General features: G+C 38.3%; 1 protein-coding gene across 2 annotated transcripts in view; it reads left to right on the top strand.

Annotated features, from left to right (window-relative positions):
• Positions 1–393: 393 nt before the first annotated feature.
• LOC110499718 (tetraspanin-8) overlaps positions 394–24943 on the top strand; it is a 29257-nt gene continuing 4707 nt past the window's right edge. Inside the window, exons 1-5 of one of the 2 annotated variants that reach the window (XM_090201289.1) lie at positions 394–906; positions 20660–20722; positions 20889–21008; positions 23983–24057; positions 24779–24874. In XM_090201289.1, the coding sequence (XP_090057415.1) occupies positions 850–906; positions 20660–20722; positions 20889–21008; positions 23983–24057; positions 24779–24874 (411 nt within the window). In that variant the 5' untranslated portion in view covers positions 394–849. Of the gene's footprint in view, positions 907–20659; positions 20723–20888; positions 21009–23982; positions 24058–24618; positions 24694–24778; positions 24875–24943 lie in introns of those variants that run through there. The other variant, XM_090201290.1, reaches the window with a different exon arrangement.

Raw genomic sequence — 24943 nt, 5'->3', positions numbered from 1 at the left:
CACGAAGGGCTGAGTGTCTGTGGTTTTTCACTCCTCCCTTGTACTTGATTGATGAATTAAGGTCACTAATTAGTAAGAAACTATCCTCCCCTGGTTGTCTAGGTCTTAATTGAAAGGAAAAAAGCTAAAATCAGCAGACACGAGGTCCTCCATGGAATGAGTTGAACACCCCTGGCCTAGATGCTAGAGGTTGATTTGGAATTGGTCCCGTTGCCAAATCAAGCCCTTAACACCAGGACTTCCCAATCAATCTAATGAAGGAAAACAGCCCATTGTTCTTCAGAGAGGCAGGTGATGAGGACCATACAGAAAGCATATTCAGGGCATCATACAAACTCTTTACCCAGGATATAGCTGGTGTCGTTGTAGTTTGCATCGTCTATGTTTTGGCGATCAGTCTGCCACTGTTTCGCCCTGTGCTCTGAGTAAATTGTGCCTCTCAAGCGAGAGTCAGACCTGCTTGAACTAGTCTAACTTTATTTAACTACAAACAGAGGAGGGTGTTTGCTCTGGGGTTTCACTATCTAGAAGACTGAGGGTCAGGTCTTCAGAGGAGGGTGTTTGCTGTGGGGTTTTTATGTAGGAGACTGTTGTAGCCTGGACTGGACTGAGTAGTCGGTAACCACACCCACAGCTTTTAAATACGAGCTAGAGAGTGGGGACTGGTAGGAGCCTGGACTGGACTGACTAGTCAGGAACCACACCCACAGCTTTTAAATACGGGCTTGTGAAAGAACCCTCTCTCACACACACCTGCAACACCAGGGTGGGTCTGGAACAGAGGAATAGGGATTAACTTAACATTGGCCTGTCACATCACGTCTTTCCTGTCTGTTGGAAGGTTAGAAGATGGCTGTGAATAAGTGTATCAAGTACTCGCTCTTTCTCTTCAATCTACTGTTCTGGGTGAGTCCTATTAACCTACATTCTTTACTTTAACTATAGTGTTCTCCGTTGGTTTGATGTAGGTTTTTAATCGTGTGTGTGTGTGTGTGTGTGGTATAGTGATGTTTGTTTGTTTGTTTAGTGATCAACTAGTAGCCTAGTACACATAGTAATACATTTTAAACTCTGTTTACATGTCTGCTATGGAAATGAGATGACGTTCACATTTCTATGGAAACAATGTGTGAACATCACATGACTAAAAATTCACAAAGCCTTAGACAAACACTGACCACTCCCTCCTTCGTCTGGTTTCTGTTCCGTAGAGCCACACTGGCTTTTTCCATCTTCCTAAAGACATTATCAAATCAATAATGATTCCATTTAGCCACCCTCTCAGCCCGACCAGAGGGAGGTTATAGCCAGGTCATAGCAGGATAATGTATAGATGCACTTCTCAGATCTAAACCCTTCAAAGAATAATAACAATCACTTTGTCATTGGTCTCTGTCCTGAGTTTTTTACAGGTAGTTGTTTTGGAAGATGTGACATGGTGATTTAATCTGTGTGTAGAAAGAAACCTTTACAGCCAAGTCCCTTTTTCTCTGTATGTTTTGTCAACTTCTTAAACTAGTCTCCCAACCATAGCCTGGACAGGCAACGTAGGACATACAATATTCTACTACTGTTAATGTGGAAAAATATCACTAAGTGTAGTGCTTCCTGTTTATCTGTCCTTAGCCTGTTGCCAGGACTTGTCCTGAGTTTTTGCGTATGTTTACATAGTTCTAATTCTGTCTCACCCCCCCCCCCCCCCCACAGGTATTTAGTGGAGCTCTTAAAGTTTGGGTCGATATGGAGCCTAAGCAATATGTCACAACGCTCCATCTAGGTGATCAGATGAAAGGCTGGAGCTAATCGGATGAATAAATAAAATATACAGTTATGTCACTTTTTATAGAGCTGTTATCATTTGTTATACTATTCTTTCTCTGGAATGTCCTGTACATATCTGTATTCAGTAGCCTAGGGGTTGTGTCTTGATGGGGTAGTGGAAAGTGTATTAAACTCATGTGGTGTTAGTAGCTTAACACTGTAGTGGGTACAGTAGAGCACTGTAATGTAGCACGACAGGTTGGAGAGGTTCATCACTAATGTAATGTAGCATAACAGGTTGGAGAGTTGCAGCACTGTAGAGACTCGCAGGTTACAGCACTATGTACAGATGAAGTCCGGAAGTTTACATGCACTTAGAGTGGAGTTATTAAAACTCGTTTTTAAACCACTCCACAAAGACAGATTATTTCACTTATAATTCACTATCACAATTCCAGTGGGTCAGAAGTTTACCGACACTAAGTTGACTGTGCCTTTAAACAGCTTGGAAAATTTCAGAAAATTATGTCATGTTTTTAGAAGCTTCTGATAGGCTAATTGACATCATTTGAGTTGATTGGAGGTGTACCTGTGGATGTATTTCAAGTCCTACCTTCAAACTCAGTGCATATTTGCTTGGTATCATGGGAAAATCAAAAGAAATCAGCCAAGACCTCAGAATGTTTTTTTGTAGACATCCACAAGTCTGGTTCATCCTTGGGAGCAATTTCCAAACGCCTGAAGATACCACGTTCATCTGTACAAACAATAGTATGCAAGTATAAACACCATGGGACCATGCAGCCATCATACCGCCCAGGAAGGAGATGCGTTCTGTCTCCTAGAGATGAACGTACTTTGGTGCAAAAAGTGCAAATCAATCCCAGAACAACAGCAAAGGACCTTGTGAAGATGCTGGAGGAAGCAGATACAAAAGTATCTATATCCACAGTAAAACGAGTCCTATATCGACATAACCTGGAAGGCCGCTTAGCAAGGAAGAAGCCACTGCTCCAAAACCGCCATAAAAAAGCCAGACTACGGTTTGGAACTCCACATGGGGACAAAGATCGTACTTTTTGGAGAAATGTCCTCTGGTCTGATGAAACAAAAATAGAACTGTTTGGCCATAATGACCATCGTTATGTTTGGAGGAACAAGGGGGAGGCTTACAAGACCAAGGACACCATCCCAACCGTGAAGCACGGGGGTGGCAGCATCATGTTGTGGGGGTGCATTGCTGCAGGAGGGACTGGTACACTTCACAAAATAGATGGCATCATGAGGATGGAATATTATGTGGATATATTGAAGCAACATCTCAAGACATCAGTCAGGAAGTTAAATCTTGGTCGCAAACGGGTCTTCCAAATGGACAATGACCCCAAGCATACTTCCAGAGTTGTGGCAAAATGGCTTAAGGACAACAGTCAAGGTATTGGAGTGGCCATCACAACGCCCTGACCTCAATCCTACAGATAATTTGTGGGCAGAACTGAAACAGCATGTGCGAGCAAGGAGGCCTACAAACCTAACTGTTACACCAGCTCTGTCAGGAGGAATGGGCCAAAATTCACCCAACTTATTGTGGAAGGCTACCCGACACATTTGACCCAAGTTAAACAATTTAATGGCAATACACTCAATTAGTATTTGGTAGCATGTAAACTTCTGACCAACTGGGAATGTGATGAAATAAATATTTTTCTCAAATTATTCTGATATTTCACATTCTTAGGATCACCACGTTATTTTAAGACAATTAATTAATTTTTACTTGGACTAAATGTAAGGAATTGTGAAACTGAGTTTAAATGTATTTGGTTAAGAACTTCCGACTTCAACTGTGTTTGCATTAGGCCTGAGGACATGTTTCAGTCCCATATTAATCTGGGTTTGCATTAGGCCTGAGGACATGTTTCAGTCCCATATTAATCTGGGTTTGCATTAGGCCTGAGGACATGTTTCAGTCCCATATTAATCTGGGTTTGCATTAGGCCTGAGGACATGTTTCAGTCCCATATTAATCTGGGTTTGCATTAGGCCTGAGGACATGTTTCAGTCCCATATTAATCTGGGTTTGCATTAGGCCTGAGGACATGTTTCAGTCCCATATTAATTTGGGTTTGCATTAGGCCTGAGGACATGTTTCAGTCCCATATTAATTTGGGTTTGCATTAGGCCTGAGGACATGTTTCAGTCCCATATTAATTTGGGTTTGCATTAGGCCTGAGGACATGTTTCAGTCCCATATTAATCTGGGTTTGCATTAGGCCTGAGGACATGTTTCAGTCCCATATTAATCTGGGTTTGCATTAGGCCTGAGGACATGTTTCAGTCCCATATTAATCTGGGTTTGCATTAGGCCTGAGGACATGTTTCAGTACAGTCCCATATTAATCTGGGTTTACCCCTGGTCTCATTAATTTATGAAATTGCTGGTAGGGGAGGACTGGGCTACGACTATTACCTCTGACCCTTGGTTGTTGGATAGAAGACAATGGTGCAAGTATCACTTAATCACTTAGTCACTGTTCTACAATGTGCCAGTACTGCCCTAACTGGTTCTCACTCTGGGGTGACTGGGAAGGAGAATAACTAATTCTACCTCTTGATTCTGGAAGATGTTGTCTTTGAGACGACAGCAGAACAAACCTTCTCAGTTACCACAGTTAAAGCAGGGTCGTATTAGTGCACTCCATAGCTAAAAACTAAAAAAAACTCCCTGATTTGGCCAATTTTCTTCCGTTTGGTGTGTAATGAATACGTTCCAGATATCTGGCTAAATGTCACCAGGCACAGTGTTTAGTGTGTGGTTTGAACTCCTTCAACTTAGCAACTGATGTAGGAGATGGTGCCAGAATGTTATTGCAGAAGTGTCTTCTAAAATGGAACACTTGTGCCGTTCTAGAATGTTATTGCAGAAGTGTCTTCTAAAATGGAACACTTGTGCCGTTCTAGAATGTTATTGCAGAAGTATCTTCTAAAATGGAACACTTGTGCCGTTCTAGAATGTTATTGCAGAAGTGTCTTCTAAAATGGAACACTTGTGCCGTTCTAGAATGTTATTGCAGAAGTGTCTTCTAAAATGGAACACTTGTGCCGTTCTAGAATGTTATTGCAGAAGTGTCTTCTAAAATGGAACACTTGTGCCGTTCTAGAATGTTATTGCAGAAGTGTCTTCTAAAATGGAACACTTGTGCCGTTCTAGAATGTTATTGCAGAAGTGTCTTCTAAAATGGAACACTTGTGCCGTTCTAGAATGTTATTGCAGAAGTGTCTTCTAAAATGGAACACTTGTGCCGTTCTAGAATGTTATTGCAGAAGTGTCTTCTAAAATGGAACACTTGTGCCGTTCTAGAATGTTATTGCAGAAGTGTCTTCTAAAATGGAACACTTGTGCCGTTCTAGAATGTTATTGCAGAAGTGTCTTCTAAAATGGAACCCTTGTGCCGTTCTAGAATGTTATTGCAGAAGTGTCTTCTAAAATGGAACCCTTGTGCCGTTCTAGAATGTTATTGCAGAAGTGTCTTCTAAAATGGAACACTTGTGCCGTTCTAGAATGGAAAGCCGTGTTGCTCAGTGTTCCTTAGTTGAGCATACCACTCGTCATGTACAGTGGGGCAAAAAGTATTTAGTCAGCCACCAATTGCAAGTTCTCCCATTTTTCTTCTAATTTTGTCTGTCATAGTTGAAGTGTACCTATGATAAATTACAGGCCTCATCTTTTTAAGTGGGAGAACTTGCACAATTGGTGGCTGACTAAATACTTTTTGCCCCACTGTATCTAGACATAACTGTACTCTATGGTTTAGACTTGTGATATTTTCAGGCAGCCAATGTTGCCTCACTGCAATAACTGAACGCTTGGCTCGCCAGGAACGTTTTGTGTTGAGTTGGTTGACAAACAAAGGGTATTCAGTCTGAGGTATAAGGTGTCACCTGACCTTTGTGGACAGGTGCAATTACTATTAGGTGTCCCAAATGGAACCCTAGGATTCCCTATAGTGCACTAGTGTTGACCAGAGGGGTACACTACAAAGCAGGATCAATGAGTTAGCCTGCTAACTTTGAGAAACAACAGATTCATTTTTTTCTGGTTTACTTAACGTTAAGAAAGCTAAACCTAGATGTGTGGATGAGGCCCTTAGACCGTCTCTAATCAGATTCCATTTGGGATGATATTCAGGCCAGTTAGCTGGTTTAACTCCTTGATCTTGATTGGAAGCATACTCCTCTGGGCCAATGGGTAATCAGATTCCATTTGGGATGATTTTCAGGCCAGTTAGCTGGTTTAACTCCTTGATCTTGATTGGAAGCATACTCCTCTGGGCCAATGGGTAATCAGATTCCATTTGGGATGATTTTCAGGCCAGTTAGCTGGTTTAACTCCTTCATCTTGATTGGAAGCATACTCCTCTGGGCCAATGGGTAATCAGATACCATTTGGGATGAAGTCGGACACAGTGAATGACCAGACAATAGCAAAGATCTGCTCACAACCTGTCCTTTGTCCGAGACTGGTGTTTTCTGCCTGTCCAGTCTTGGCAAGGGGACCGGCTCTTTATCTCAAGAATAAAACAAAAGCTTTGTGAGGTTGTTTTTTTGTCTTGAGTTGCTTAGCAACAATCTGATAGGAAAAGCATAAGGGGGAACTGATACCTGCCCTGCCTTCTATTATCTGTAATGTGGTCTATTTACACGTCCCAGAAATCTAACTCCTTTATCAGAGGGATGTAACTGTTCAATGCATTTCCCCAAGTTGTCTTATCACTCCACGTATTTGACCAGATGACTGTACCTACTGTAGGTTATAGTGTAATATATTAACCAGAGATGACTGTACCTACTGTAGGTTATAGTGTAATATATTAACCAGAGATGACTGTACCTAGGTTATAGTGTAATATATTAACCAGAGATGACTGTACCTAGGTTATAGTGTAATATATTAACCAGAGATGACTGTACCTACTGTAGGTTATAGTGTAATATATTAACCAGAGATGACTGTACCTAGGTTATAGTGTAATATATTAACCAGAGATGACTGTACCTACTGTAGGTTATAGTGTAATATATTACCGAGATGACTGTACCTAGGTTATAGTGTAATATATTAACCAGAGATGACTGTACCTACTGTAGGTTATAGTGTAATATATTAACCAGAGGTGACTGTACCTACTGTAGGTTATAGTGTAATATATTAACCAGAGGTGACTGTACCTACTGTAGGTTATAGTGTAATATATTAACCAGAGATGACTGTACCTAGGTTATAGTGTAATATATTAACCAGAGATGACTGTACCTACTGTAGGTTATAGTGTAATATATTAACCAGAGGTGACTGTACCTAGGTTATAGTGTAATATATTAACCAGAGATGACTGTACCTACTGTAGGTTATAGTGTAATATATTAACCAGAGGTGACTGTACCTACTGTAGGTTATAGTGTAATATATTAACCAGAGATGACTGTACCTACTGTAGGTTATAGTGTAATATATTAACCAGAGGTGACTGTACCTACTGTAGGTTATAGTGTAATATATTAACCAGAGATGACTGTACCTACTGTAGGTTATAGTGTAATATATTACCTAGATGACTGTACCTACTGTAGGTTATAGTGTAATATATTAACCAGAGATGACTGTACCTAGGTTATAGTGTAATATATTAACCAGAGATGACTGTACCTACTGTAGGTTATAGTGTAATATATTAACCAGAGGTGACTGTACCTACTGTAGGTTATAGTGTAATATATTAACCAGAGATGACTGTACCTACTGTAGGTTATAGTGTAATATATTAACCAGAGATGACTGTACCTAGGTTATAGTGTAATATATTAACCAGAGATGACTGTACCTACTGTAGGTTATAGTGTAATATATTAACCAGAGATGACTGTACCTAGGTTATAGTGTAATATATTAACCAGAGATGACTGTACCTAGGTTATAGTGTAATATATTACCCAGATGACTGTACCTACTGTAGGTTATAGTGTAATATATTAACCAGAGATGACTGTACCTAGGTTATAGTGTAATATATTAACCAGAGATGACTGTACCTAGGTTATAGTGTAATATATTAACCAGAGATGACTGGACCTACTGTAGGTTATAGTGTAATATATTAACCAGAGATGACTGTACCTAGGTTATAGTGTAATATATTAACCAGAGGTGACTGTACCTACTGTAGGTTATAGTGTAATATATTAACCAGAGATGACTGTACCTAGGTTATAGTGTAATATATTAACCAGAGATGACTGTACCTAGGTTATAGTGTAATATATTAACCAGAGATGACTGTACCTACTGTAGGTTATAGTGTAATATATTACCCAGATGACTGTACCTACTGTAGGTTATAGTGTAATATATTACCCAGAGGTGACTGTACCTACTGTAGGTTATAGTGTAATATATTACCCAGAGATGACTGTACCTAGGTTATAGTGTAATATATTAACCAGAGATGACTGTACCTACTGTAGGTTATAGTGTAATATATTAACCAGAGGTGACTGTACCTACTGTAGGTTATAGTGTAATATATTAACCAGAGGTGACTGTACCTAGGTTATAGTGTAATATATTAACCAGAGATGACTGTACCTACTGTAGGTTATAGTGTAATATATTAACCAGAGATGACTGTACCTAGGTTATAGTGTAATATATTAACCAGAGGTGACTGTACCTACTGTAGGTTATAGTGTAATATATTACCCAGAGGTGACTGTACCTACTGTAGGTTATAGTGTAATATATTACCCAGAGATGACTGTACCTAGGTTATAGTGTAATATATTAACCAGAGATGACTGTACCTACTGTAGGTTATAGTGTAATATATTAACCAGAGGTGACTGTACCTAGGTTATAGTGTAATATATTAACCAGAGGTGACTGTACCTACTGTAGGTTATAGTGTAATATATTACCCAGAGGTGACTGTACCTACTGTAGGTTATAGTGTAATATATTAACCAGAGGTGACTGTACCTACTGTAGGTTATAGTGTAATATATTACCCAGAGGTGACTGTACCTACTGTAGGTTATAGTGTAATATATTAACCAGAGATGACTGTACCTAGGTTATAGTGTAATATATTAACCAGAGGTGACTGTACCTACTGTAGGTTATAGTGTAATATATTACCCAGAGGTGACTGTACCTACTGTAGGTTATAGTGTAATATATTACCCAGAGATGACTGTACCTAGGTTATAGTGTAATATATTAACCAGAGGTGACTGTACCTACTGTAGGTTATAGTGTAATATATTAACCAGAGGTGACTGTACCTACTGTAGGTTATAGTGTAATATATTACCTAGATGACTGTACCTACTGTAGGTTATAGTGTAATATATTAACCAGAGATGACTGTACCTACTGTAGGTTATAGTGTAATATATTAACCAGAGATGACTGTACCTACTGTAGGTTATAGTGTAATATATTACCCAGAGGTGACTGTACCTACTGTAGGTTGTAGTGTAATATATTACCCAGAGATGACTGTACCTACTGTAGGTTATAGTGTAATATATTAACCAGAGATGACTGTACCTACTGTAGGTTGTAGTGTAATATATTACCCAGAGGTGACTGTACCTAGGTTATAGTGTAATATACTGACCAGAGATGACTGTACCTACTGTAGGTTATAGTGTAATATATTAACCAGAGATGACTGTACCTACTGTAGGTTATAGTGTAATATATTAACCAGAGGTGACTGTACCTAGGTTATAGTGTAATATATTAACCAGAGGTGACTGTACCTACTGTAGGTTATAGTGTAATATATTAACCAGAGGTGACTGTACCTAGGTTATAGTGTAATATATTAACCAGAGGTGACTGTACCTAGGTTATAGTGTAATATATTAACCAGAGATGACTGTACCTACTGTAGGTTATAGTGTAATATATTAACCAGAGATGACTGTACCTACTGTAGGTTATAGTGTAATATATTAACCAGAGATGACTGTACCTAGGTTATAGTGTAATATATTAACCAGAGATGACTGTACCTACTGTAGGTTATAGTGTAATATATTAACCAGAGATGACTGTACCTAGGTTATAGTGTAATATATTACCCAGAGATGACTGTACCTACTGTAGGTTATAGTGTAATATATTAACCAGAGATGACTGTACCTACTGTAGGTTATAGTGTAATGTATTAACCAGAGGTGACTGTACCTACTGTAGGTTATAGTGTAATATATTACCCAGATGACTGTACCTACTGTAGGTTATAGTGTAATATATTAACCAGAGGTGACTGTACCTACTGTAGGTTATAGTGTAATATATTAACCAGAGGTGACTGTACCTACTGTAGGTTATAGTGTAATATATTACCCAGATGACTGTACCTACTGTAGGTTATAGTGTAATGTATTAACCAGAGATGACTGTACCTAGGTTATAGTGTAATATATTAACCAGAGATGACTGTACCTACTGTAGGTTATAGTGTAATATATTAACCAGAGATGACTGTACCTAGGTTATAGTGTAATATATTAACCAGAGGTGACTGTACCTAGGTTATAGTGTAATATATTAACCAGAGATGACTGTACCTACTGTAGGTTATAGTGTAATATATTAACCAGAGATGACTGTACCTAGGTTATAGTGTAATATATTAACCAGAGATGACTGTACCTAGGTTATAGTGTAATATATTAACCAGAGGTGACTGTACCTACTGTAGGTTATAGTGTAATATATTAACCAGAGGTGACTGTACCTAGGTTATAGTGTAATATATTAACCAGAGATGACTGTACCTACTGTAGGTTATAGTGTAATATATTACCCAGAGATGACTGTACCTACTGTAGGTTATAGTGTAATATATTAACCAGAGATGACTGTACCTACTGTAGGTTATAGTGTAATATATTAACCAGAGGTGACTGTACCTACTGTAGGTTATAGTGTAATATACTGACCAGAGATGACTGTACCTACTGTAGGTTATAGTGTAATATATTACCCAGAGGTGACTGTACCTACTGTAGGTTATAGTGTAATATACTGACCAGAGATGACTGTACCTACTGTAGGTTATAGTGTAATATATTACCCAGAGATGACTGTACCTACTGTAGGTTATAGTGTAATATATTACCCAGAGATGACTGTACCTACTGTAGGTTATAGTGTAATATATTACCCAGAGATGACTGTACCTACTGTAGGTTATAGTGTAATATATTAACCAGAGGTGACTGTACCTACTGTAGGTTATAGTGTAATATACTGACCAGAGATGACTGTACCTACTGTAGGTTATAGTGTAATATATTACCCAGAGATGACTGTACCTACTGTAGGTTATAGTGTAATATATTAACCAGAGATGACTGTACCTACTGTAGGTTATAGTGTAATATATTAACCAGAGATGACTGTACCTAGGTTATAGTGTAATATATTAACCAGAGATGACTGTACCTACTGTAGGTTATAGTGTAATATATTAACCAGAGATGACTGTACCTACTGTAGGTTATAGTGTAATATATTAACCAGAGGTGACTGTACCTACTGTAGGTTATAGTGTAATATATTAACCAGAGATGACTGTACCTACTGTAGGTTATAGTGTAATATATTAACCAGAGATGACTGTACCTACTGTAGGTTATAGTGTAATATATTAACCAGAGATGACTGTACCTACTGTAGGTTATAGTGTAATATATTAACCAGAGGTGACTGTACCTAGGTTATAGTGTAATATATTAACCAGAGATGACTGTACCTACTGTAGGTTATAGTGTAATATATTAACCAGAGATGACTGTACCTACTGTAGGTTATAGTGTAATATATTAACCAGAGATGACTGTACCTACTGTAGGTTATAGTGTAATATATTAACCAGAGATGACTGTACCTACTGTAGGTTATAGTGTAATATATTACCTAGATGACTGTACCTACTGTAGGTTATAGTGTAATATATTAACCAGAGATGACTGTACCTACTGTAGGTTATAGTGTAATATATTACCCAGAGATGACTGTACCTACTGTAGGTTATAGTGTAATATATTAACCAGAGGTGACTGTACCTACTGTAGGTTATAGTGTAATATATTAACCAGAGATGACTGTACCTACTGTAGGTTATAGTGTAATATATTAACCAGAGATGACTGTACCTAGGTTATAGTGTAATATATTAACCAGAGGTGACTGTACCTACTGTAGGTTATAGTGTAATATATTAACCAGAGATGACTGTACCTACTGTAGGTTATAGTGTAATATATTAACCAGAGGTGACTGTATCTACTGTAGGTTATAGTGTAATATATTAACCAGAGGTGACTGTACCTACTGTAGGTTATAGTGTAATATATTAACCAGAGGTGACTGTACCTACTGTAGGTTATAGTGTAATATATTAACCAGAGATGACTGTACCTACTGTAGGTTATAGTGTAATATATTAACCAGAGGTGACTGTACCTACTGTAGGTTATAGTGTAATATATTAACCAGAGATGACTGTATCTACTGTAGGTTATAGTGTAATATATTAACCAGAGATGACTGTACCTACTGTAGGTTATAGTGTAATATATTAACCAGAGATGACTGTACCTAGGTTATAGTGTAATATATTAACCAGAGGTGACTGTACCTACTGTAGGTTATAGTGTAATATATTACCTAGATGACTGTACCTAGGTTATAGTGTAATATATTACCTAGATGACTGTACCTACTGTAGGTTATAGTGTAATATATTACCCAGAGGTGACTGTACCTACTGTAGGTTATAGTGTAATATATTAACCAGAGGTGACTGTACCTAGGTTATAGTGTAATATATTAACCAGAGATGACTGTACCTACTGTAGGTTATAGTGTAATATATTACCCAGAGGTGACTGTACCTACTGTAGGTTATAGTGTAATATATTAACCAGAGGTGACTGTACCTACTGTAGGTTATAGTGTAATATATTAACCAGAGATGACTGTACCTAGGTTATAGTGTAATATATTAACCAGAGGTGACTGTACCTACTGTAGGTTATAGTGTAATATATTAACCAGAGATGACTGTACCTAGGTTATAGTGTAATATATTAACCAGAGGTGACTGTACCTACTGTAGGTTATAGTGTAATATATTAACCAGAGGTGACTGTACCTAGGTTATAGTGTAATATATTACCTAGATGACTGTACCTACTGTAGGTTATAGTGTAATATATTACCCAGAGGTGACTGTACCTACTGTAGGTTATAGTGTAATATATTAACCAGAGGTGACTGTACCTAGGTTATAGTGTAATATATTAACCAGAGATGACTGTACCTACTGTAGGTTATAGTGTAATATATTAACCAGAGATGACTGTACCTACTGTAGGTTATAGTGTAATATATTAACCAGAGGTGACTGTACCTACTGTAGGTTATAGTGTAATATATTAACCAGAGATGACTGTACCTACTGTAGGTTATAGTGTAATATATTAACCAGAGGTGACTGTACCTACTGTAGGTTATAGTGTAATATATTAACCAGAGGTGACTGTACCTAGGTTATAGTGTAATATATTACCTAGATGACTGTACCTACTGTAGGTTATAGTGTAATATATTAACCAGAGGTGACTGTACCTACTGTAGGTTATAGTGTAATATATTAACCAGAGATGACTGTACCTACTGTAGGTTATAGTGTAATATATTAACCAGAGATGACTGTACCTACTGTAGGTTATAGTGTAATATATTAACCAGAGGTGACTGTACCTACTGTAGGTTATAGTGTAATATATTACCCAGATGACTGTACCTACTGTAGGTTATAGTGTAATATATTAACCAGAGATGACTGTACCTAGGTTATAGTGTAATATATTAACCAGAGATGACTGTACCTACTGTAGGTTATAGTGTAATATATTAACCAGAGATGACTGTACCTACTGTAGGTTATAGTGTAATATGTTAACCAGAGGTGACTGTACCTACTGTAGGTTATAGTGTAATATATTAACCAGAGATGACTGTACCTACTGTAGGTTATAGTGTAATATATTAACCAGAGGTGACTGTACCTACTGTAGGTTATAGTGTAATATATTACCCAGATGACTGTACCTACTGTAGGTTATAGTGTAATATATTACCTAGATGACTGTACCTAGGTTATAGTGTAATATATTACCTAGATGACTGTACCTACTGTAGGTTATAGTGTAATATATTACCTAGATGACTGTACCTAGGTTATAGTGTAATATATTAACCAGAGATGACTGTACCTACTGTAGGTTATAGTGTAATATACTGACCAGAGATGACTGTACCTACTGTAGGTTATAGTGTAATATATTACCCAGATGACTGTACCTAGGTTATAGTGTAATATACTGACCAGAGATGACTGTACCTACTGTAGGTTATAGTGTAATATATTACCCAGAGGTGACTGTACCTACTGTAGGTTATAGTGTAATATATTACCTAGATGACTGTACCTAGGTTATAGTGTAATATATTACCCAGATGACTGTACCTACTGTAGGTTATAGTGTAATATATTACCCAGAGATGACTGTACCTACTGTAGGTTATAGTGTAATATATTAACCAGAGATGACTGTACCTAGGTTATAGTGTAATATACTGACCAGAGATGACTGTACCTACTGTAGGTTATAGTGTAATATATTAACCAGAGATGACTGTACCTAGGTTATAGTGTAATATATTAACCAGAGGTGACTGTACCTAGGTTATAGTGTAATATATTAACCAGAGGTGACTGTACCTACTGTAGGTTATAGTGTAATATATTAACCAGAGATGACTGTACCTACTGTAGGTTATAGTGTAATATATTAACCAGAGATGACTGTACCTACTGTAGGTTATAGTGTAATATATTAACCAGAGGTGACTGTACCTAGGTTATAGTGTAATATATTAACCAGAGGTGACTGTACCTACTGTAGGTTATAGTGTAATATATTAACCAGAGGTGACTGTACCTAGGTTATAGTGTAATATATTAACCAGAGGTGACTGTACCTAGGTTATAGTGTAATATATTAACCAGAGGTGACTGTACCTACTGTAGGTTATAGTGTAATATATTAACCAGAGATGACTGTACCTACTGTAGGTTATAGTGTAATATATTAACCAGAGGTGACTGTACCTACTGTAGGTTATAGTGTAATATATTAACCAGAGATGACTGTACCTAGGTTATAGTGTAATATATTAACCAGAGGTGACTGTACCTACTGTAGGTTATAGTGTAATATATTACCCAGAGGTGACTGTACCTAGGTTATAGTGTAATATATTAACCAGAGATGACTGTACCTAGGTTATAGTGTAATATATTACCTAGATGACTGTACCTACTGTAGGTTATAGTGTAATATATTAACCAGAGATGACTGTACCTACTGTAGGTTATAGTGTAATATATTACCCAGAGATGACTGTACCTACTGTAGGTTATAGTGTAATATATTAACCAGAGGTGACTGTACCTACTGTAGGTTATAGTGTAATATATTAACCAGAGATGACTGTACCTAGGTTATAGTGTAATATATTAACCAGAGGTGACTGTACCTACTGTAGGTTATAGTGTAATATATTAACCAGAGATGACTGTACCTACTGTAGGTTATAGTGTAATATATTAACCAGAGATGACTGTACCTAGGTTATAGTGTAATATATTAACCAGAGATGACTGTACCTAGGTTATAGTGTATTATATTAACCAGAGATGACTGTACCTAGGTTGTAGTGTAATATATTAACCAGAGGTGACTGTACCTACTGTAGGTTATAGTGTAATATATTAACCAGAGGTGACTGTACCTACTGTAGGTTATAGTGTAATATATTAACCAGAGGTGACTGTACCTACTGTAGGTTATAGTGTAATATATTAACCAGAGATGACTGTACCTAGGTTATAGTGTAATATATTAACCAGAGGTGACTGTATCTACTGTAGGTTATAGTGTAATATATTAACCAGAGGTGACTGTACCTACTGTAGGTTATAGTGTAATATATTAACCAGAGGTGACTGTATCTACTGTAGGTTATAGTGTAATATATTACCCAGAGGTGACTGTACCTACTGTAGGTTATAGTGTAATATATTAACCAGAGGTGACTGTACCTACTGTAGGTTATAGTGTAATATATTACCCAGAGGTGACTGTACCTAGGTTATAGTGTAATATATTAACCAGAGATGACTGTACCTACTGTAGGTTATAGTGTAATATATTACCCAGATGACTGTATCTACTGTAGGTTATAGTGTAATATATTACCCAGAGGTGACTGTACCTACTGTAGGTTATAGTGTAATATATTAACCAGAGGTGACTGTACCTACTGTAGGTTATAGTGTAATATATTACCCAGAGGTGACTGTACCTACTGTAGGTTATAGTGTAATATATTAACCAGAGATGACTGTACCTACTGTAGGTTATAGTGTAATATATTACCCAGAGGTGACTGTACCTAGGTTATAGTGTAATATATTAACCAGAGATGACTGTACCTACTGTAGGTTATAGTGTAATATATTAAACAGAGATGACTGTACCTACTGTAGGTTATAGTGTAATATATTAACCAGAGATGACTGTACCTAGGTTATAGTGTAATATATTACCCAGAGGTGACTGTACCTAGGTTATAGTGTAATATATTAACCAGAGATGACTGTACCTAGGTTATAGTGTAATATATTAACCAGAGATGACTGTACCTAGGTTATAGTGTAATATATTAACCAGAGGTGACTGTACCTACTGTAGGTTATAGTGTAATATATTAACCAGAGGTGACTGTACCTACTGTAGGTTATAGTGTAATATATTAACCAGAGATGACTGTACCTAGGTTATAGTGTAATATATTACCCAGAGGTGACTGTACCTAGGTTATAGTGTAATATATTAACCATAGATGACTGTACCTACTGTAGGTTATAGTGTAATATATTACCGAGATGACTGTACCTACTGTAGGTTATAGTGTAATATATTACCTAGATGACTGTACCTAGGTTATAGTGTAATATATTAACCAGAGGTGACTGTACCTACTGTAGGTTATAGTGTAATATATTACCGAGATGACTGTACCTACTGTAGGTTATAGTGTAATATATTACCCAGAGGTGACTGTACCTACTGTAGGTTATAGTGTAATATATTAACCAGAGATGACTGTACCTAGGTTATAGTGTAATATATTAACCAGAGATGACTGTACCTAGGTTATAGTGTAATATATTAACCAGAGATGACTGTACCTAGGTTATAGTGTAATATATTAACCAGAGATGACTGTACCTACTGTAGGTTATAGTGTAATATATTAACCAGAGGTGACTGTACCTACTGTAGGTTATAGTGTAATATATTAACCAGAGATGACTGTACCTACTGTAGGTTATAGTGTAATATATTACCTAGATGACTGTACCTAGGTTATAGTGTAATATATTAACCAGAGGTGACTGTATCTACTGTAGGTTATAGTGTAATATATTAACCAGAGGTGACTGTACCTACTGTAGGTTATAGTGTAATATATTAACCAGAGGTGACTGTATCTACTGTAGGTTGTAGTGTAATATATTACCCAGATGACTGTACCTACTGTAGGTTATAGTGTAATATATTACCCAGATGACTGTACCTACTGTAGGTTATAGTGTAATATACTGACCAGAGATGACTGTACCTACTGTAGGTTATAGTGTAATATATTAACCAGAGATGACTGTACCTACTGTAGGTTATAGTGTAATATATTAACCAGAGATGACTGTACCTAGGTTATAGTGTAATATATTACCTAGATGACTGTACCTAGGTTATAGTGTAATATATTAACCAGAGGTGACTGTATCTACTGTAGGTTGTAGTGTAATATATTACCCAGATGACTGTACCTACTGTAGGTTATAGTGTAATATATTACCCAGATGACTGTACCTACTGTAGGTTATAGTGTAATATATTAACCAGAGATGACTGTACCTACTGTAGGTTATAGTGTAATATATTAACCAGAGGTGACTGTACCTACTGTAGGTTATAGTGTAATATATTAACCAGAGGTGACTGTATCTACTGTAGGTTATAGTGTAATATATTACCCAGATGACTGTACCTACTGTAGGTTATAGTGTAATATATTACCCAGATGACTGTACCTACTGTAGGTTATAGTGTAATATATTAACCAGAGATGACTGTACCTACTGTAGGTTATAGTGTAATATATTAACCAGAGATGACTGTACCTACTGTAGGTTATAGTGTAATATATTAACCAGAGGTGACTGTACCTACTGTAGGTTATAGTGTAATATATTAACCAGAGATGACTGTACCTACTGTAGGTTATAGTGTAATATATTAACCAGAGATGACTGTACCTACTGTAGGTTATAGTGTAATATATTAACCAGAGATGACTGTACCTACTGTAGGTTATAGTGTAATATATTAACCAGAGATGACTGTACCTAGGTTATAGTGTAATATATTAACCAGAGATGACTGTACCTACTGTAGGTTATAGTGTAATATATTAACCAGAGATGACTGTACCTAGGTTATAGTGTAATATATTAACCAGAGGTGACTGTACCTACTGTAGGTTATAGTGTAATATATTACCCAGAGATGACTGTACCTACTGTAGGTTATAGTGTAATATATTAACCAGAGATGACTGTATCTACTGTAGGTTATAGTGTAATATATTAACCAGAGATGACTGTACCTACTGTAGGTTATAGTGTAATATATTAACCAGAGATGACTGTACCTAGGTTATAGTGTAATATATTAACCAGAGGTGACTGTACCTACTGTAGGTTATAGTGTATTATATTAACCAGAGATGACTGTACCTAGGTTATAGTGTAATATATTAACCAGAGGTGACTGTACCTACTGTAGGTTATAGTGTAATATATTAACCAGAGATGACTGTACCTACTGTAGGTTATAGTGTAATATATTAACCAGAGATGACTGTACCTACTGTAGGTTATAGTGTAATATATTAACCAGAGGTGACTGTACCTACTGTAGGTTATAGTGTAATATATTAACCAGAGGTGACTGTACCTACTGTAGGTTATAGTGTAATATATTAACCAGAGGTGACTGTACCTAGGTTATAGTGTAATATATTAACCAGAGATGACTGTACCTACTGTAGGTTATAGTGTAATATATTAACCAGAGGTGACTGTATCTACTGTAGGTTATAGTGTAATATATTAACCAGAGATGACTGTACCTACTGTAGGTTATAGTGTAATATATTAACCAGAGATGACTGTACCTACTGTAGGTTATAGTGTAATATATTAAACAGAGATGACTGTACCTACTGTAGGTTATAGTGTAATATATTAACCAGAGGTGACTGTACCTACTGTAGGTTATAGTGTAATATATTAACCAGAGGTGACTGTATCTACTGTAGGTTATAGTGTAATATATTACCCAGATGACTGTACCTACTGTAGGTTATAGTGTAATATATTACCTAGATGACTGTACCTACTGTAGGTTATAGTGTAATATATTAAACAGAGATGACTGTACCTACTGTAGGTTATAGTGTATTATAATAACCAGAGATGACTGTACCTAGGTTATAGTGTAATATATTAACCAGAGATGACTGTACCTACTGTAGGTTATAGTGTAATATATTAACCAGAGATGACTGTACCTACTGTAGGTTATAGTGTAATGTATTGACAGTGTGTAGAAGCTCATTTTAAAGTGTCCCTGGCTTAAGAACAGAAGTTGCCATTGTTTGCTGAAATGACACTTTACAGTAGCTCTCTTGTCGAAGACTATACCCCAGTGTTTATTTTGGAAACAGCCCTCATTGCATTTAGCTTAAGTGTTGAGGTTTTCTGGTTCCTGTGTTTTTGAGTCACTGGATGCACGGGTGTGGAATGACGAGATGCAAATCATGATGTCACAACCTCTCCTGCTTGGGCATGCCACTCCAGGCCACAAGGGGGGCTGTGTGGATGTGAGGACTCATATTTGGAGTTAATCTCAATCAGAATCTTATTTATTTTTTTAAATTTGAAGGGAATCTCGTTTTTGAAAGCCAAAATAATTACCAAATTCATAGTCCAGTCATCGCAGAATGTCTTCAACATAAATTTGGGTATATGGTATATAATCTCTCTAAATAATGAGCATTCATTCATGTAGCCTTGACATTTAACCTTATGTCTGTTGTGTTGACTGGCCTCAAAAAAATAGTTACATTAAATATTCAATGTATATGTAACCTGTCACTATCAGTTCTGACACCACGGGAGAATCGCTATTTCATTTCCTGGATTCCTCGCATCCTCTCCCCTCTGGATTTAAGAGGAGAGGATCTGAGGAATCAAGTTAGTGCAATTGAGATTCCCCCATGAGAATCTCTATTTAATTTCCTGGATTCCTCGCATCCTCTCCCCTCTGGATTTAAGAGGAGAGGATCTGAGGAATCAAGTTAATGCAATTGAGATTCTCCCATGTGGTCTAGAGTCCACTGTTAACCCAGGAAAGATATCCTCATGTGGGGGCTGGATGATGCTCTATTGTGATGGTGGTTCAACTGTAGTTCCTCAGAGTTGCCAGTAGATGCAGCTAGTGTGTTGAGTTGGTATGCAACAAGACCTGTTCCTTCAATCCCAGTGACATTGAAACGCACAACTTTCTAAAGTTGATTCTAGATAAAAAGCTCATGTCATCTCATTTTGTTTTCCAGATCAGTGGCTGCATCATTCTTGGTGTCTCCATCTACCTCAAAGTGAGCAAGAATGCAAACGTGGTAAGGAAATGTCCAGTGTGACATTCAATTAATGCCAACACCATCAAAAGCCCTCTTTACACAGTAAAAAATAACACCTTGAAACAAATGCATCCAGTCATATACACCTATTCAGCACATATCTACATGTAAAATGACTGAGTAACTGTCTGTCCCCCTCCCTCAGATAATGGATGAGGCAGTGCCGTTTGTAGACCTGCTGATAGCTGTTGGCGTCATCATCATGGTACTGGGCTTCCTGGGCTGCTGTGGAGCCATTAAGGAAAACCGATGCATGCTCATTCTGGTGAGGGGAAACACACACTCCCTTACAATAGCCAACCCTCACATTTACATTTAAAATGTTACATTGTACACTGCCCAGGATAATGCTGTCCCAATAGCCAACCGCTGAAGCGGTTCTAGGTTCTAACCAAACCAGTCTCTTCATATGCAGTGCATTCGAAAAGTATTCAGACCTCTTGACTTTTTCCACATTTCATGTTACAGCCTTATTCAGAAATATATGAACTTTTTCCCCCCTCAATCTACACACTACCCCATAATGACATCACAATACCCCATAATGACATCACACTACCCCATAAGGACATCACACTACCCCATAAGGACATCACACTACCCCATAAGGACATCACACTACCCCATAAGGACATCACACTACCCCATAAGGACATCACACTACCCCATAAGGACATCGCACTACCCCATAAGGACATCGCACTACCCCATAAGGACATCGCACTACCCCATAATGACATCGCACTACCCCATAATGACGACATCGCACTACCCCATAATGACGACATCGCACTACCCCATAAGGACGACATCGCACTACCCCATAAGGACGACATCGCACTACCCCATAAGGACGACATCGCACTACCCCATAAGGACGACATCGCACTACCCCATAAGGACGACATCGCACTACCCCATAAGGACGACATCGCAATACCCCATAAGGACGAAGCAAAAACAGGTTGTAATAATGTAATAAAAACCATCCCTGTTACATAAGTCTTCAGACCCTTTACTCAGGACTTTGTTGAAGCACTTTTGGCAGCGATTACAAACTTGAGTCTTGTTGGGAATGATGCAGCAAGCTTGACACACCTGTATTTGGGGAGTTTATCCCATTCTTCTCTGCAGATCCCTGCAAGATCTGTTAGGTTGAATGGGGAGCGTTGCTGCACAGCTATATTCAGGTCTCTCCAGAGATGTTTGATCGGGTTCAAGTCCGGCCTCTGGCTCGGCCACTCAAGGACATTGAGACTTGTCCGGAAGCCACTCCTGCGTTGGCTGTGTGCTTAGGGTCGTTGTCCTGTTGGAAGGTGAACCTTCACCCCAGTCTGAGGTCCTGAGTTCTCTGGAGCATGTTTTCTCTGTATCTCGCTGTACTTTGCTCCGTTCATCTTTCCCTCATTCCGGACTAGTCTCCTTGTCCCTGCCACTGAAAAACGTCCCCCACAGCATGATGCTGCCACCACCACGCTTCACCGTAGGGATGGTGCCAGATTTCCTCAAGACATGACGCTTGGCATTCAGGCCAAAGAGTTAAATTATCGTGTGATGAAACCAAGATTTTTCTCATGGTCCGAGTCCTTTTAGGTGCCTTCTAGCAAACTCCAAGCCTTTTTACTGAGGAGTGGCTTCCGTCTGGCCACTCTACCATGAAGGCCTGATTGGTGGAGTACTGCGAAGATTGTTGTCATTCTGGAAGGTTCTCCCATCTCCAGATGAATTCTAGAGCTCTGTCAGAGTGACCATTGGGTTCTTGGTCACCTCACTGACCAAGCCCCTTCCCCTATTGCTCAGTTTGGCCGTGAGGCCAGCTCTAGGTTGAGTCTTGGTGGTTCCAAACGTCTTCCATTTAAGAATGATGAATGCCACAGAATATTTTTTGGCTTATCCTTCCCCGTATCTGTGCCTTGACACAATCCCGTATCGGTGCTAAACGGACAACTCCTTGAACCTCACGGATTGGTTTTTGCTCTGACATGCACGGTCAACTCTGGGACTTTGTATAGACAGATGCGTTCCTTTCCAAATCATGTCCCATTCAGTTGACCACAGGTGGACTCCGTTCAAGTTGTAGAAACATATCAAGGATGATCAATGTAAGTAAGATGCACCTGAGATCAATTTTCGAGTCTCATAACAAAGGGTCTGAATACTTATGTAAATAAGATTTCAGTTTTTTAAATACATTTGCAAAAAAATGCTAAACCTGTTTTCGCTTTGTCATTATGGGGCTATTGTGATGTCATTATGGGGCTATTGTGATGTCATTATGGGCTATTGTGATGTCATTATGGGGCTATTGTGATGTCATTATGGGGTATTGTGACGTCATTATGGCGTGTTTGTATGTAGATGGAACAATGTGGAAAAAGTACCTACACACACACACACAATCATTTATTTAACCTTTTCGTACATGTCAGAGATGTCACTTTTGCAAAAGAGATGCCAAGTGTGAGCTGGTTTTCCAGGTCACCCATTGGAAAAGACTTCTATGGCCAGTTTTTCACAACTTAAAAGATCGGAATGATCCAGAGTCTGTTTTTGCTATCCAGGATCAGACGATTACAATCTGGCTATTTTTTCAGCCATTTTTTTCCCACTTTCCCATAATTGGATCAATCTGATCCAGATGGCAACATATCAAGATCACAGAATCCAGATTTTCAGTGCTTTGACTTGGCCCACACCTCACCATCTAATTGACATTGGGGTACTACTTCACTATTACAGGGACACAGAGATGAGTAACCTACATTTAATGAAAATAAGTCCAATTTAAAATGGAGCAAATCCCTTTTATATTGTGCCTTCAGAAAGTATTCAAGGGGGGTTGGGTGGATACTTTTATAAATGAGATTACAATAAATGTGCAAATGTCTAAAACATTTATTTTTTGCCATTGTGCAGTATTGTGCATAAATGGGTGAGGTGGGGGGGCGGGGGATATGTTTAATCCATTTTGAGTTCAGGCTGTAACACAAATTTGGTAAATATTTTTTTTCGGTATCAAAAATAGCCTCATCACTACATTTGAATCCTGATTTTTTTAAAAGGTGATATTGGATTACCAAATTCTTATCTGAAGGATCACCAAATCCTTGACTGAAGGATCAGAGTATCATTTCAGTTTTGGAAAAACCCAAATCAGATTAAAATGTTAAATCCAGATATCTGTCCCCTTGCCTTAATGGGACAAATATCATGTGCGCGCGGTTATTGGTTTGTTTCAGTTCTTCATCGGGCTGCTCCTCATCTTCATCCTCCTGTTGATCGCCGGAATCCTGGGAGCTGTCGGAGAGAAGAAGGTAAGGAGGAAACCCTCCCTGGTTGAATCAGCGTTTCCACATTTCAATGAAATTACGTTGAACTAACGTGGAATAGAAGTTGAATTGAATTCTGTGCTCAGAGGGATGTCTCACACACCCACTGTTAGTGAGGGGAAGGTAAGGAGGACGTCATCACCCGTGATGACCCACTCGGTGCGATCAGATTTTATATTTTATTCATTTAGGAGAAGCTCTTATACAGAGCGACTTACAGGTGCAACTAGGTTGCCTTGGGAACAGCGACAGTTTGTCCCTAATTCGGCTCGGATTCTAACCTTCGACCTCTCGGTTCCTGGCCCAAAACTCTTAACCTGTTGGGACCTTGACACTTGTTGCATGTGCTAATAAAACATTCTTTCCACACCTGTTTCCTGTCTTTGTGTGACTCTCCTACTGTTCCACACCTGTTTCCTGTCTTTGTGTGACTCTTCTACTGTTCCACACCTGTTTCCTGTCTTTGTGTGACTCTCCTACTGTTCCACACCTGTTTCCTGTCTGTGACTCTCCTACTGGTCCATGACTGTAAATGGCCTCTTCCAGTCTCAGGTGTGGGTGAAGGACTGTTTCGTGTCTTTGTGTGACTCTCCTACTGGTCCATGACTGTAAATGGCCTCTTCCAGTTTCAGGTGTGGGTGAAGGACTGTTTCATGTCTTTGTGTGACTCTCCTACTGGTCCATGACTGTAAATGGCCTCTTCCAGTCTCAGGTGTGGGTGAAGGAGAGTATGGCGAAGCTGCTACCACTGAGGGACCAGAAGCCTGACGTTCAAACGGACTTGCAGAAACTGGAAGTGGAGGTACCATAGAGAATTATAGATTTTCTTTTTACATGTCTAATTGTGGTGTCTGTGAACACGGGGGGGCAA

This window comes from Oncorhynchus mykiss, chromosome 15 (genome assembly GCF_057628025.1).
Source record: "Oncorhynchus mykiss isolate SJ-2025 chromosome 15, ASM5762802v1, whole genome shotgun sequence".
NCBI lineage: Eukaryota > Metazoa > Chordata > Actinopteri > Salmoniformes > Salmonidae > Oncorhynchus > Oncorhynchus mykiss.
Note: the sequence above shows the minus strand (reverse complement) of the source record. Positions and strands in the feature narration are given on the sequence as shown.